Here is a 16,516-nt window from a genome sequence, read left to right as displayed (position 1 = left end):
TACACTACCTAATGTAAAATAGCTGGCTGGTGGGAAGCAGCCGCATAGCACAGGGAGATCGGCTCGGTGCTTTGTGACCACCTAGAGGGGTGGGATAGGGAGGGTGGGAGGGAGGCTCAACAGGGAGGGGATATGGGGACATGTGTGTGCATATGGCTGATTCGCTTTGTTGTGCAACAGAAACTAACAGTATTGTGAAGTATAGTCCAATAAAGATCTATTAAAAAAAATAATAAACCAAGACATTTAAGCCTCCTAACAACCAGCTTGTTAAATATTCTTCCACCCCTGCCTTTCTCTAGTTGTTTAGCTAAATGAATGAGGGTCTGTGGGGAAATCTAGCCACCAGCTTGTATCACGGCCTAAGCCTTAGGGGCTGCTGGGAGATGTTTCACCCCTTGCTCTCCTCCTCCTCTTTCTCTTCTGCTCCCTCTCTCCTGGAGCGGCTTCTCCAGAGGTGCCACTCCCATTCCCTTCCTCATGTCCACTGCCACGGTGACCTCAGTGCATTTTTTTCTTTTAGTACCAAAACTCTGTTTAGTTTAGAGCCAACCTTCCGAATAAGGCAGGTGAGCAAATATCTGAATGTGTGGGGTAGGGACACATTGCACGCATTCCATCTAGACAGGTGTTTAAATTACAGCAGGAATAAATACAGGTGATGGATTGAAAGAGGGGGTAGAAGAAACACAGAGGGGGAGGCCAATTTCCGGTGGCTGGCCCGCCCAAGTGTTACTGCTTTTTACTGCTGTTTGCTAAAAGTAGCGCCGCTGCCAGTGCTATAATTAAAATATGATAGTATTGCCCTGATGGCTTCCCAGAATATACCCACCACCCACCCAGATACATAACCTTTTGGTGTCCAAAGAGGATCCAGGGTCAGGCCTAACTAAATCACTATTGCTCTACTGGCGCACGCTCTAGAAATGCTACGGTCCTGAATGCTCGAATGAAGTCCAGAACTCAAAGATAATTCAATAAATATTTACTGTATTGCTGATCATGGGCAAAGCCTTGGGTAAAGTCCTAAGAGAATGGGTACTAAAATGTGGCCTTTGCCCCTAAGCCATGAAGGAATTGGTAATCTAGTGAGACAGACACCTAGCAATATTAAAGGCCTCCAGAATATGATAATTGCCATAATAAAAGTGTTAAGGAGGTCTTCCCTGGTGGCGCAGTGGTTGAGAGTCCACCTGCCGATGCAGGGGACACAGGTTTGTGCCCTGGTTCGGGAAGATCCCACATGTCGCGGAGCGGCTGGGCCCGTGAGCCATGGCTGCTGAGCCTGCGCGTCCGGAGCCTGTGCTCCGCAGCGGGAGAGGCCGCAGCAGTGAGGGGCCCGCGTACCGCAAAAAAAAAAAAAAAAAAAGAAAAAAAAAGTGTTAAGGAAATTCAAAGAAGGCAATTGAACCGGGCCTAAAAGGATAGATAGTAGGCCTGGTATGGGGCTGGTGGAATGGTAGTGGTTCCTAGGGGAAAAGAAAAGGTGGAGTAAAAATGCAGAGCCAGATAAGCAGGAAGAATGTCCGAGAAACAGAAAGCACTCTAATTTGGCTAACATTTAGAGTAATGGAAGACGGGAACAGACCTTGCCACTCATTCTGCTCTCCATCTAGTAGACAGCAGTAAGCTATGTAGTGTGCTATGGCAGCATTGTGGTGGAAGCAGAGACATCTAGTTGAGAGTCACCACAGTCAGGTAAGAGATAATAAGGCTGGGACGCAGGACACACTCTTGATGGTCTCTCCTCATTTCCCCCGAGGCTGAAGAAGAGTGCTGGGCCTTCGAACTGGAGAACTGCGTTTGGAGTATGATGATAAAAGCTCTCAAGTTCATGTGTTCATTCTTCATGTTTTCTTTCTGGATCAGCCCTCTTTTGTATTACATCTTCCCAAGCGGCTGGCAAGGCAAGGTGGCACTGCCTGCCATTTAAGAACAGAAGGCCAAAGAGTGGGCATCTGAGGACAGCTTTATTCTAGGGCCTCATGGGAAAATGCACCTTTCCTTAGATCTTTCCATGCCTCTCTTCAACAGTAAAATGGTTTGAGGATCAAGACTGGTGGGTGGGCCTGGGGTGGGGGGGAAGTGCCCAGGAGGCTGACTTGATGGCTGCAGTCTAAGCTTGAGGCCTGGCAGCAGAAGAAGACATTGGATCATCTAGCCCACGTCATCAAAGCTAGGAATTCCACTCAGGAGTTTGGGGCCAAAAATCTTATAGTAATTAAGAGAAGCTTGGTCCTGGAGGATCCTCTTTGGGCATCTTCTCCTGACCCTCAAGTTAGTGGCTATAGAATCTGGATTCCGGCCACCGTTCTCTCTCAATCAGTGTTTAACGACCACATGTGCAGTAACTTCTAGATCCACCATGGAACAACAAAACCAAACAAACTGACATTTAAGGATGGTGAGGTTTTAGTATATATCTGAAAAGACAACACGGGTTAATGAAAAAAATAAGATGCCGGTATCCACTGTGATACCGAGTCCTCCGCCAGAGCAACATTAACCAGCATCTACCTCTGTGTATGCGTGTGCTATCAGTCCCTCAAGGACAAGATACTCTCCACTCACAGCAGAACCCAGGATTCTGCATTTCTACAGATACGATATGTCTACAAATGTAGTGGCAAAAACCCTTCTCTGACTGGGGCTTATGGATTTTCACATGACTTTTACCTTTCTTAACACAGTACCAAGGTGTATCATTGCTGCTTGGGAAAACACAAGCAGCACATATAGTTACAGCTATGCCAGGAGGGGCAGGAATTATTCCCAACCTGGAAATTGAAAAATGAGAGGCTTAATTGGTGTTTCATCATTAGCCCTAGGAAGGTCTTTCACACCACTTCAGCACAGCGGTATCCTGAAATCTTGTTGCTACCACCTTGTGCTTTACTTCCTAATGTTAGATTTATTTTTCACAAAAGAGCTCCCTCAGCTGTAAAGGATCCTTGCCATTACACTGCTTCAAGAACATAATGGTAGGGCTTCCCTGGCGACACAGTGGTTGAGAGTCCGCCTGCTGATGCAGGGGACATGGGCTCGTGCCCTGGTCCGGGAAGATCCCACATGCCGCGGCGCGGCTGCGCCCGTGAGCCATGGCCGCTGAGCCTGCGCATCTGGAGCCTGTGCTCCGCAATGGGAGAGGCCACAACAGTGAGAGGCCTGCATACCGCAAAAAAGAAAGAAAGAAAAAAAAAGAACATAACGGTAGAGTTGAAAAGCTTCATGCCATGTTTTGCACTGTATTATAATTACAGGTTTACTCGCCTACCTTGCCCCACAAATTACAAGCTCCTTTAGGACAGGGACTGTATCTTATTCCATTGTACCCCTAGAGTTTACCCAGTAGGCACAAAAGCATTTATATAAATGAAGTGGGTCTCATCTAGTCCCAAAGACACACACACACACACACACCTCAATCTCCAGCTAGTAGCTAGTTTCACCAGTGAGTAGAGAAGTGATTCATGTCACTGGAAGGTTAGCAAGGAAATTAAAGGTTCCAAATTACCTCTTTTTATAAATACCACAAGGGAAGGACTGCTTTGGAATAAGGGGAAATGAAATAATCAGTGACTAGACTGAGGGATAAGTGTTGTTCTTGCTATATCGCCCTGCATAATTTTAGAGATGATTTCTGCCTGGTCTTGAAGTTTGGGGCAAAGTTCTCAAATGAGTGAAAGAATAGCTTAGACGTACAGATTTTGTTCCTTGTCTACACAATGAATATACTATATCTGTTTCTTCTTGGCACTGAAACTGCAAAGGGCTAACACCCTTTTTGAGATTCCCTTAAGGAACCTCAGGTTCACTAAGGCAGTTTGCAAATTTCATGTATCTTATTTATCAAAATGGAGATGGAAATTCAACATTAAAGACTTGGTAACCGCTTAACACGTGAGCAAATCAGTGGCATAGCATTCCCAGTGCAGCTAACAATCTTGGCATAGCTCACTCTCCTCATTATAGCATGGTCCATAAAATCTTAAATAAATCTTGTCTGATGAGGTCTAGAGATGGGGTTTCACAAGATTATTTCATTAATCCAACAAATATTTATCAGACACTCTGTGGCATTCTTTTGAGAATTGAGAACAATTTTTTTAAATTACAAAAATCCTTGCCTTCATGGAGATTATGGCCTAGAAGGGGGTATCACTGAAATATACAAAGAAGGTGTTAAGCAAACATAATCACAAATTTGGGGCGATCATTTTCGGCGAAATTACTGATATTAACAACCATATGCTACCTAAAAGTTTTCAGAAGTTCTTAACTTGGAGACCATGGGCCCATAGGGCATCAAGAGGGAGTCAAGTTGGAGCGGGAGGGAGTGTCTATGAACCCTCTGAAATTAATGCACATCTGTAAGTGTGGGTGCATATTTTTTTCAGGAGAAAAATTATAGCCTCCATTCAATTCTCGAAGGGATCTCTGACTCCAAAACAGGTTAAAAATAACTTCATACCACTGATGTGGAGATAAATTTTTCTAAATCTGTATTCATACTGTACTCAGAACTACACCAATATCATCTTGAGAACAACGTTCTCTGTGTCATTCATATACGAAGGCTCATCAGAATATGATGGGATCAACTGAGCCTGTCGTGGAACTTTCATTCCCCTGACCACAGGGCCCTGAATGATTTGGAATAGGGAAATGCAGTGGCTAGTCCTGCCTGACTTGTTTTTACCATGTGTTGCTGGAACAAAAGGCAATCCTTGAATAAAAAACACCAGTGGACCAGGACCTGTTTCACTCAAGAAAAAAGAAAATGAAAACCCAAAATGCCAGATCTGTACTTATTACACGATTTTCATCACTGGATAAATATTAGAGAATATATTCAATCAAGAACATGAAAAGAATCATCCTTAAACAGCTACTTTTTAACCATTCTTCCAAGGGCACTTCCTGAGCAGGTATTAAATCAACAGTCACAACAACCAACATGTTTTAAGGCAGCTTCAACTCCTTTATAAATTCTTGGATACTGATAAAATGAACCTCAAGAAATTTACACTCCAATCACCGGGAGATAAGAGTTATAACATTAATCACATTTTTAAAGGGGTTAGGAAAAGCAAGGAATGTCTGTAGTTCTGCTACACTAGCAGTAAGTTCTCTTGTTGTACCTTCCCGCTCTCTTGAACGTTGTCATTTACATAATATACATACACATATAGACACTTGGTGTTCCAAAATCTACAAAGAGTGCCAGATCAAGAATTGCCAAAGATATTCTTGGAAAACCTTACAAGATGGCCACATCCCTTTCGAGCGCTTCCAATTTATACATTCAGTTTTTGAGTCGATAGGGGCTGCCACCACCACGATAAATAGATCCATTCCCACTGCAACCCTGGGGATTAAGAAGGCTGCACAGTGTTGAAGTTGACTTCACTACAAAATAATCTGCTGGCTTGGCTACGACTCTACAGCAGTGTTAAGCTCCATCACTGTAGTCTGATGAGAGGTGAGAGTCCTGTTTCAAACAGGAAGAAACAGAAAAACACTGATGGAAAGAGTGTGAAGTCAAAGAGACTTGGGTTTGAGTCCTGGTGCGGTTACTTGCCATTTATGTGACCTTAGCAGAGTCAATTATCCTTTCAGCTATTTTCTTCACCTGTAAAAAAAATTAAGTATCTACTTCATAAGGTTAAAGAGATAATGCATGTAAAGTATTTAGCACAGTGCCCAGTACAAAGCAGACATTCAACTAATGTCCACTGCTTTATTATGAAGGGCAGGTGCAGCATTGTCAGCAAAAAAAATGGAAGAGGAATAGTTTTTAAAAAGAACATAAAAACCAACATAACACAGAAGAGAAATTCTTTTCAATTCAGCAAGCATGTGATAAGTGCCTACCAAGGGCAAGGTTGCTGTGCTGGGTGATGGGTTAGAAAGAACAGCCATCACATAGTTTATAACTCAACAGGAAAGAAGAGACATAAAATAACAATAACAGATTTATTATAGAGAGTGACTAATGAAGGGCCAAAGGGACATAGACAATGGAAAGATGACTTCTGGCTAGGGCAGCAGGGGGTTCTTCTTTCACTTATTTATTTTAAAAAATGTGTGTTGAATACACACTATATACCACGCTGGAAAAAACTGGTGAAAAAATGGACATGGTCACCTCCCCATCATTTTTTTTTTTTTTTTTTAGCGGTACGTGGGCCTCTCACTGTTGTGGCCTCTCCCTTTGCGGAGCACAGGCTCCGGACGCGCAGGCTCAGCGGCCATGGCTCACGGGCTCAGCCACTCCGCGGCATGTGGGATCTTCCCGGACTAGGGCACGAACCCGTGTCCCCTGCATCAGCAGGCGGGCTCTCAACCACTGCGCCACCAGGGAAGCCCCTCACCTCCCCATCTTTAATCAAGTGCCTTACAGTCCCGTAGAATCAGCACATTTACTGAGTACTACCTGTGAGTCAGGTTCTGAGGCAGCAAAGGACACTGCCTCCAAAGAGCTCACTGTCCATTAAAGGAGACAGCTATCTGGACAGACACTGTGAAGTGGCACCTTTGTTGAGCCTGGACAAATGCAAACAGTTAGATATGGTGACTGGGGAACATTTCCCATGAGAAGATAGCTCAGACTAAGCATGGAGACTAAGAGAAATTCTGGGTGAGCTGCACAAAAACATATGTGATGGGAAGGAGAGAGGCTGGAGAAGTAGCCTGGAGCCAGATTCCACACAACGGCTTTGAATAATATTCAGTAGCTGGGGCTTCACCTTGAAGATAACAGGAAGCCCCTTCGAGATTCCTGAGCAGAGGAGTATCATTATCAGACTTGCAATTTAGAAAGATTCCTTTAGAGCAAAGACTAGGGTGAACAGAGGAGAATGGCCTGGAGACTACTTAGGAGGTAACTGTAGGTGTCCAGTCAAGAGATAATTAAGTCCTTAAGCAGGACAGTAGATGTGAAAGTGAAACAGAGAAGATATATATCAGAGACATTATAGAGTCAGAATCAATAAGAACGGGCAACTGCCTGGACGTAGAGAGAATGAAGAAGCAAAGAGAGATGATGAGAAATCAAAGGCTCCATACCTAACTCCCTAAGAGAACTGCAGTGTCACTAATACAAAGGGGAAAAGGGAAGAAGAACAAATAGGTTTTAGATATGTTGAATATTTTTTGAATATTTTCAAAGCATGTTTAAAATATGTTGAATATTTTGGATCCTTGTAATACAGTCAGATGGAAATGTCTAGCAGGCAGTTGGAAATTTGGACATGACACTCAGCAAACAGGTTCAAACTAAAGATGCATGTTTGGGAGAAATCTGCAGAACAGCACTAGATGAAGCTATGGGAAGAGAAAGTTTACCCAAGGGGAGACTATAGAGAGGAAAGAAGTTCGGTTGAGCTCTGGAATTCAGAGACATGTTGGAAGATACCTATGAAGAGCAGCGAGAAGCAGATGCCCAGGCATCAACCCCCTTCTTTAATCAGAGAGACTCTGCTGTTGTCAGTTTCTATATTTCAGGTCTTTATACCAGTGGCTTTTTAAAAATGTTGAAACTGGTATCTAGTTTTTCAGGGGGTAAGTAGAGGATGAGTTCTCAGAGGACTTACTGAAGGCTGGAGAAGCTAAGGGAAGTTTTCACGTAGGAGGCAGTCAATAATAGTGTCATGTGCTAAAAAAGAGAGTAAGGATTAAAAATAGGTGACTGAAGTTGGCAATTCCAAGGTCATCAGTGACTTTGAGAGAGAGTTGGTCGATACAGTAAGAGAAAAGAAAGGTTATTTTAGAATAAGAGACCATCAGTAGGCCAAGGACCTAAGGAAAACTGGGGATTTAAAGCCTCAAAAGACATAGAAGAGCTAGAGAATTAGATAGGATCAATTGGAGCTAGAACCTAGAGCAGGGAGGCACAGAGATGCAGGAGAATTCATCTTGATGCTAAAGTTACCCCGCTTGACAGAGAAGAAAATCAAGGCACAGGGAAGTTAAATAACTTGTCCAAGGTCTCGATGACTCAAGAGCTTCTGCTTTTTCTATTTACCCTTTTCTGTTTCTAGACATGGGAAAAAGTAATGTATATAATACAAAGAAGTACAATTTTTCTACCCAGAAAAATACAGAACCTAAGAAGCTAGACTTGGGGAAAAATCTACGAAATCAGAACACAAATGTACAGTAGTTCAAATGTGTCCAGATACACTGAGGAGGCAGGAAGACAGTTTCCAGTGCCAAATGCCCAAGCTTGTGATAAACTGGGGGCCACTGGCTCCAATCCTAGAGAACTGTAACCATTTCAGAAAACTTAGCTTCCTCTCTGCCAGTTTCAACTTCAAATTGATATTTCTGAAACTGAGATTGACTCAGGTCCACTGTGGACCCTGATGAAATGAGCATGATCACAATGGTAACCGCTGAAGCAGAAGAAATGATACAAGAATTCCTTTGTATAGGAATGAGTGCGAGTGAATGAGTAAGCAGTGTAAGCAAACATTCTCTGCCTCAACATATGCCCTCCTCTAGGACTAGGCAGAAAAGTATCAGGGTAAGGAGCAAAAGTGGAAAGAAATTGAACGGTTTTCTCTCCTACTCGCCCTCTAAATGAAAAATGTGAGAAGCAAAAAGCATCTCCTCCCTCCTATGTATCTGTCAGCACATTTCCAGGAGGCCTGGCCACATCCCGGGCACCGGCTGGCCTGGGAACAGAGCCTGACACAGCACATGCGCAAGCATCGGAGCCCTCGCCTGGGTGGTCTGCTGTTATTCCTTTGATTAAACTCCCAGGCTGGAAGAGCTGGCGCTGCTCCTAATGATAGCTGGGTCCTGCAATCTCACACTGGCCCGCACAGACAGGCCAGGGCTCCCTCTCCTCTCCCTCTCCTCACCGCAGAGCTGGGTTACCTCGCCACATTCTCCTGTTCGCTGACAGCAGTGACCACAAAGGGCTACTTCTGTGCGTGCAGAGGGCTACAGTTGTAAAGCACTGGATGAGGCAGACATAGAGAGACCTCACACTCAAGCTCTACGCCAGCCCACCTCTCCCGGCACTGGATGAGGCAGACATAGAGAGACCTCACACTCAAGCTCTACGCCAGCCCACCTCAGCTACCATAGCACTCTCCCCCACAAGAGAACGACGCTTCTAGAAAACCCTGCTTTCAGGGATGTATGATTTCCAAAGGATTCCAGTCCCCAGAGATAACCAGCTTCTCACGTGCCAAGGGAAAGAACTAAATTTGACCTGCTCTCTGCTCAGATTTGTTAGGTATTTGTTGAATAATCATACGTTAAGAACACGTGTCTCTGTATTTCCAGCATATGCAAACACTTCCAAAGTGGCCACGGTGGCCACTTCGTGTGGCAGGGAAATTTCAATATTCTCATATGTTCTAGTCTATAAGTAAAGTTAAATCATAGCAGAAAGAGTAAAAGTAATTGCAAGATAAATGAGGTTCTGTTTTTAGCCATACAAATTCATAAGAATCTAGCCTCTAATGGAAATTCAGGGAACTTCAAGCTTTATTATCAAATTTTGGGGTTGTCAGAGTACTTTGCTTCTTTTCTTCTGGCGAATTCACTGTTCCTCAGCATCTTCAACAGTGAGCAGGGAGGAAAAGGGGATGGCATTGCTTCATCCTGCAATCCATCCTCCTCCCAGCTACCTAAGTGATGCAGCTAAAAGGCAAGGCCCATTTGTCTCTGTGGCTCCAGGTCATCTATGAGATAAAGAGCAGAGTTCCTTCACAGGGCATTCAAAGCTCTCCTTGAATCAGCCCTTGTCTTCTCCTCCAGCTTCCATCCCAGCTGCTCCCTATCCTCCAACACCACTAACCACCAGCTTTCTGTTTCCCCAGATACACACATGCTAGCTTATTTTGGAGCCTGCCCTACCCTTCTTCTGCCACCCACCAGCCTACCCTTAAGATTCAGTGTAGGTGTAATCTCTTTCAAGAAGGCTGCTTTGGCCTTCCCACTCCCACCCACAGGCTGGGTTAGATACCCTTTGGTGGTTTTGTTATTCCCTAGAAACATCTCTGCAGATGCCATGCTAGTACTATCATATGTTTATGTGGCTGTCACCCTTACCAGATCGTGAGTTATTTCACGCTGAGGTCTATGTCTTTTTTTTTTTAATTAATTAATTAATTTATGGCTGTGTTGGGTCTTCGTTTCTGTGTGATGGCTTTTTCTAGTCGTGGCAAGCGGGGGCCACTCTTCACCGCGGTACGCGGGCCTCTCACTGTCGCGGCCTCTCTTGTTGCGGAGCACAGGCTCCAGACGCGCAGGCTCAGTAATTGTGGCTCACGGGCCCAGTTGCTCCGCGGCATGTGGGATCTTCCCAGACCAGGGCTCGAACCCGTGTCCCCTGCACTGGCAGGCAGACTCTCAACCACTGTGCCATCAGGGAAGCCCCAGAGGTCTATGTCTTATATCATCCCCGTGGCTTAGTACCAAGGCCTGGAACACTCTCAAGAGCGTAATAAAATGTTTTTGAATGAACAAATTCAAAGAATATATTTGAATAAAAAGTTCTACGGAGAATGCCACTAAAAGCTTTCATGAGCAAGTAGTTGAAATCATAGACAAAATAAAGTGATTTTTCAGAAATTCCCTCAAATTTCATTTTTTTTGGCCACGCTGTGCAGCATGCGGGATCTTAGTTCCCTGCGACCAAGGATCAAACCCACGCCCCCTGTGGTGGAAGCACAGAGTCCCAACTGCTGGGTCAACAGGGAAGTCCCAAATTTCAGGGTTTTTATACTCATCTTCCAAAATAGCACAAATAACTTAAAATCAGCATACCTTACTTAGTGGAAGGTCTCTTAACGCCTTGCCCAGAAAAGCAATGTAAAGATATATCAGGGTTTATGGCATATAATGAAAGCAATACTCAGAGGAAAATCCATAGCTTTAAATATAATAAAAAACAAGACATGAGTGAAAATAAATGAGGTACCCAACTCAAGAAATTGGAAGGAAATAACAAAATAAAGCTAGGGAAAACAGAAGGAAGGAAGTTAGCAAAGATAAAACAAGAAGAGAACCAATTAACAAACAATAAAACAACAGAATGAATAAATATATCCTATCAAGAAAAGGGAAGGGGGAAAGAAAATCTTCATTAACCCTATTGGATATGTGAAAAAAAAGAAAACGCAAAATAGGAATTGAAAATAAGGAAATAATCACAGGTAAGAGGAAATAAAAAACATTTCAAGTGACTACTGGACACAGAGTTATTTCTGGTGGAGCTGACTTGAAGGTTTCACACTCCAAGTCCAGAGAGGAGAGCAGAGCTTTCAGCACGTTCTGTCTGGATGCCTGCCTCTCACCAGGACTACAGACACCTTATCACTTGCCTCAGTGAGTAAGGAACCAAGGCACTTTCTTTCAAACACAGCTATGAGTAAAAGGAAATGGCCAGTAAACAGATGTCCCAGGGCCCTTATTAAGCCATTATAACGTGTTATTATTTACCAGAAAAAGAACAATAGAAGAATTTCCCAAAATCCAAATTAAGGAACTACTTTCTCCAAGGGGAAATAACACAAATAACACATACTTGAGCTTTTCAATAACAACATTCATTTTGGTAACACAATATTTTATCCAAAAACTGATTTCAAATCAAATTAGAAACCATTTATTATTAAAAGCCTTTTACGGTTGAAATAGCAATCTTTTCCAAGTATCAATATATGGCATTCAGACTTTACAGAAAGGTTTCTGCATACTATCCTCATGACCCTGTTGTATTTTCCTCATCAACAAATAGAGACCCTGAGGTTAACGGAAGTTGAGTGAATTGCCCAAGATCACACAGCTAGTAAGTGGTAGAAGAAAGCAGGTCTTTATACGGCTAATCCAGCCCTTTTCCCACTACTGCACCCTGCTTATTACATACTACAGTCCCTCCCTCAGTATTGCACCAAGGATTAACCACCCTATTTATTACCAAGGCTCTAAAAGTTAAGACTGACATCTAATGGTGAGTTCAGATCTCTATGAAGAGAAGTCTGATGGAATTTTAATTCACTGGCACTGAAATTCTTCTTAGATGAGACAGACTGAAGGGGAACGACTTTCCAATAAGGATACAATCACCTTGGATTCCCAAAGGATCAGGATCCTTTCATTTAGGCAAGCTTTGCTGTCTACCAAATGATAGGAGGTGAAAATATGTAAACACTAATATGGGCTATGTTTTTTACTATAATTGCAAAGAAAATTTCTTAATGTCTTGGTGCTTCTAGCTGCTCGTTAAAAATTGGAACATATACTCTAGTCAGTGACCCACTGAAAAAAGTGTAGCAGATCACTGGCCCTCTACCTTCCTGACAGCCACTTCACATTTCACAATTCCTTCCCATTCTACCATGGCCATGATATTCCATTTCCTTTTCCCATCATTCTGTCACTAAAATCTAACTATTAACTCCCTTCAAGTCTCAACACTGCCGTATAAGATTCTTCACTTCCTAGTTCACATTAGGCTTCCTTATCTACTCCCTTCAAACTATCAGGGATTTGAAAAAGAACATTAATTACAACCTCACACTCTGGGATGAGGCACTTTGAAGTAAAGCTAAGGCTTACTTTGAATTGTGGTCCAGAATTTTACACAGAAAAGTAGGGCACCACCAGGGAGCAGTATGTTGCCTACTTTTAACATGCACTTGAAGTAATCTACAGCTTCACTTTTTCCTAGACTCAATTATCACTAGAGAGTTGCCACCAGTTAAGGGACATGACACCACAAAGATATAGCAAAATATAACTGTGGAGTTAAATCAGAATAATTCCTTTGGAGGACTTTGATGCCGCTTGCATTAAGGAAAGGGAAAAAAACATGGCTTCTATTTCCAGTTAAATACCATGGGGATAATCATCAAGAAGGGCAAAAAGAATCCCAAAGTTCTTAAAAGCTTTCATCTAACTTCACTGTGTTGTAAGCTTGTCAGTATATATACAACAAAGTCAAAATCCTGGTATCCATCAAGCTTGCCGGATGACCTTGACTACATCACTCATTTCAGCCCCAGTTTCCCCCATCTGTAAAATGTGAGGATGATATGTGTTGGATGAGGGTGTATTGAAATTCATTAATCAGTGCCCAGAAAAGATCCTGACATCATGAGATGAAAGGCAGTAAAGTTAAAAAAAAAAAAAAGTAAAAGGTAATGTTATGGCATTCTGGTAAAAAGATTTATAAGGCTAGAACTCACTGGAAAATTTTACCAGAGAAATAAGTTATTTTTAAAGATCCTTTAAAAGTGCATTTACAGCTGAACATTCAAGTCTATTTATCCATGAAGTAAGTACATCATAGCTAGCAGCACACTTAAGTTTGCAATACCTGTGACAGAAACCCTTTCTTTAAAGCTGAAGGAATGCTTTTATTCTTTAGCTTGAAACCAACTAATATTCATTCAACAGGCAACAGCATATGGGCATTAGTAAAGACAGGGAAGGACAGAGTACTCTGTAGTTAACCCTATCCAGCGATCCAAAGAACTCTCTGACACCCCAAACTATCCATACCTGCTGGGTGAGGAGACTGACGTGAGTGGATGGAGAATACTGCCTTGCTGCCTGCTTCTCAGCTAGCCGCTGAAGTTCAGCCGTAACCGTACTTGGGTTGTACCGTCTGCTGTAACAGGAACCATCTTCTCCCTCCTTCTGTGTTTTGGCTACTCCTGAATGCTGCTTGTTTGGATGGCATGAACCTGCTAAAAAAGAAAAGTTTTCATCCACTTAGGAAAAAAGCCCTGAAAAACTTAGGATGATGCCAGCAAAATCTCAGCCAACAGACCCCTAGGATCTCTGACAACATAAGGAGCAGTAAACTATCCTCAGATGCTCACAAAAGTAAAACTAAATCCTTACCATACTCTAGAAACTCTTCCTACCACCAGATTGTTACATGCATTTATTACTGTGTTTTTGCATACTATGAATCCTTCACAAAAGAAGAATTTTCATCACATGTAGTGGGGAATAATTGATCCTAGAATCAATGAATAAAAAATGTGTAGCCTTGAAACTCATTATAGTTCTTGTTTTCCTTGTTATGTGACTGTACTTGTCAGTAGTTTACGGCACATGCTGTCAAATCACCCACAGTCCTCCTTACAGAGCTCAAAAAGGAAAGAAGGACAAAAGCAAAACAGTATATTTGGAAAAACAGCAATAATCCTATATTATAAAATTTCAATTGATTTTTCTTTCAGACTTCAATTTTCCTCTTTCAACTATAATATCACAGAATTCTATTATTTCCGAGCACTGAAATTCTGGCACAATGAAATTACTTAATATAAAATCAAGGTTAATATTTTTTCTATGATAAAAGTCACACAATCCATTGAAAAAATATTAAAAACCCAGAAAAGTGGAAACACTTTAATGTGTTTCCTTTCTGTCTTATTAATGCTTATATAACCACAATCATTCTGTATATACAATTTGGTGACACTACTTTTAAAAAAATCTATATTTTTTCATGTTTATTATGTTATTTGACACATACCAAATACTATTTACAATTGATGTAGAAGTTATAAAACATATTATAATGAACTGACTACCCAACTCAAGAGTCACATTATCAACCCATGTGTTCCTCCTCATCCTTAACCTTCCCTTATCATTCATCCCCTTCCATTTTTTAAAATATAGTTTTATTCTTTGTTTCTGTGTGTGTTTGTGTATGCATACTTAAACAAAATACAGTTAATTTTGTTTGTTTTTGAGCTCTATAAAAATGGTATCTACTGTAGTAATTTCCTGGGACTTGCTTTTGTTACTCAATACGATACTTCTGAGATTTATCCTTTCTAAGTATAGCTGAAATTGATTAACTTTACCTGCTGCTTGGTATTCCATTTTGGAAATACATTACAACTTATTTTTCTATTCCCTCATTAATGGCTATTTTGGCTATTTCAAGCTGATCGCTGTTATAAACAGTGCAGTTGTGAACACTCTTGCATACATGTCCTGGTGCACATGTGGAAGAACTTCTCTTGTGTATACGGCTAGGAGTTGAGTCACAGAGTGTGTGAATTTTCAAATGCATGTGATAACAACAATTTTCAAATTTATGTGAATTTTCAAATTTATGTGAATTTTCCAATTTATGTGATAAAAACAATTTTCAAATTTATGCGAATTTTCAAAGGTATGTGATAACAACAATTTTCAAATTTATGTGAATTTTCAAATGTATGTGATACATTGCCACAAAATATAAGTGCTCCTGCTGACCCACATCCCCTCCAACACTTAGTACTGTCAAGTATCTTAATTCTTGCCTCTTTTAAGAGGGTGTAAAATCTCACTGCATTCTTCATTTATATTCATCTGATTAATAATGATGTTGAGCACATGTTACCTCTTTTCTGATACCACTATTGGGTTGTCTTTTTCTTACTGAAGGAATCTTGCTTATGTTTTTACTTTTGTTTCCTACAATAAGGTGTTAAAGATGGTCTCCCTTATTCTATTCTAGAAGTTTAAAGTTTTGCACCTGAAATTGATTATATGGATAGTATGAGGCAGAGATCTAATTTCACTTTTCTTCCTGTATGGATAACCAATTATCCCAGCACCATTTATTGAGAAATGCATCCTTTTCCACGATCTGCAATGCCATCTGTCATATATCAAACTTCCATCTATATCTGTATGATTGCTTCCAACTTTCTATTCTGCTCCGCTGGTCACTTTGTACCTTTTCAGATACTATATTTTCTTAATGATCATATCTTTATATTCTTAATAAGATACTCCTCCACCCTTTTCTCTTCTTCAGTGAGTTCTCACCATCCTTGGTCTTTTGCCTATCCATTATCATTTTAGAATTGGCTTGTCAAGTACAACAACAAAACTTGAGATTTTGGTTGGAACCTGTATTGAATCCAGAGATCAATTTGATGAGAACTGAAACATTTATGATATTAAGTCTTCCTATCCATGTACATCCTATTTACTAATTTATTTAGGTTTTCTCTGTCTCTAAACAAAGTCTTATAAAATTTCCTTATAAAAGTCTTTCCTAAATTTATCCCTAGATAGCTTATCATTTTTATGCATGTTGTTCTCTTGGTGATGTGGTTGTACAACAATGTGAATGCACTTAATGCCACAAGTGTATCTGTAGCTTATTTTCAGTTTTCTATGTAGATAATGTATTATCTGCAAATAAATAAATTTTATTTCCTCCCTTTTGATCCTTATGCTTTTAATTTCTTTTTCTTGTTTTATTATACTGGCTCTTGACCTCCAGTAAAACACTGGATAGAAGAAATGTCAGTGGGCATCCTCTTCTTGCTCTTAACCTTAGAAGGAATGCTTTCGACATTTCCCCATTTACACTGATATCTCTTGTGAGATTTTGGCAGACACCCATTTTCAATAAAGAGTGTTTCCTTTTCTTCCTAGTATGCTGAGAGTTATTATCATGAACGAGTACAGAATTTTACCAAATTCTTTTTCTGCATCTACTAAGAGTATAAATACAGTTTTTCTCCTT

General features: G+C 41.2%; 1 protein-coding gene across 1 annotated transcript in view; it reads right to left on the bottom strand.

The window, feature by feature from the left end:
* Positions 1 to 16,516, bottom strand: part of TTLL5 (tubulin tyrosine ligase like 5) — a 307,505-nt gene that overhangs the window by 161,247 nt on the left and 129,742 nt on the right. The window contains exon 28 of the mRNA XM_029239548.1: positions 13,525 to 13,709. Coding sequence (XP_029095381.1) covers positions 13,525 to 13,709 — 185 coding nt within the window. The remainder of the gene's footprint in view (positions 1 to 13,524; positions 13,710 to 16,516) is intronic.

Source organism: Monodon monoceros, unplaced genomic scaffold (genome assembly GCF_005190385.1).
Source record: "Monodon monoceros isolate NGI ecotype Baffin Bay Population unplaced genomic scaffold, NGI_Narwhal_1 Super_Scaffold_21, whole genome shotgun sequence".
Lineage (NCBI taxonomy): Eukaryota > Metazoa > Chordata > Mammalia > Artiodactyla > Monodontidae > Monodon > Monodon monoceros.
This window is presented reverse-complemented; position numbering and strand designations above follow the sequence as displayed.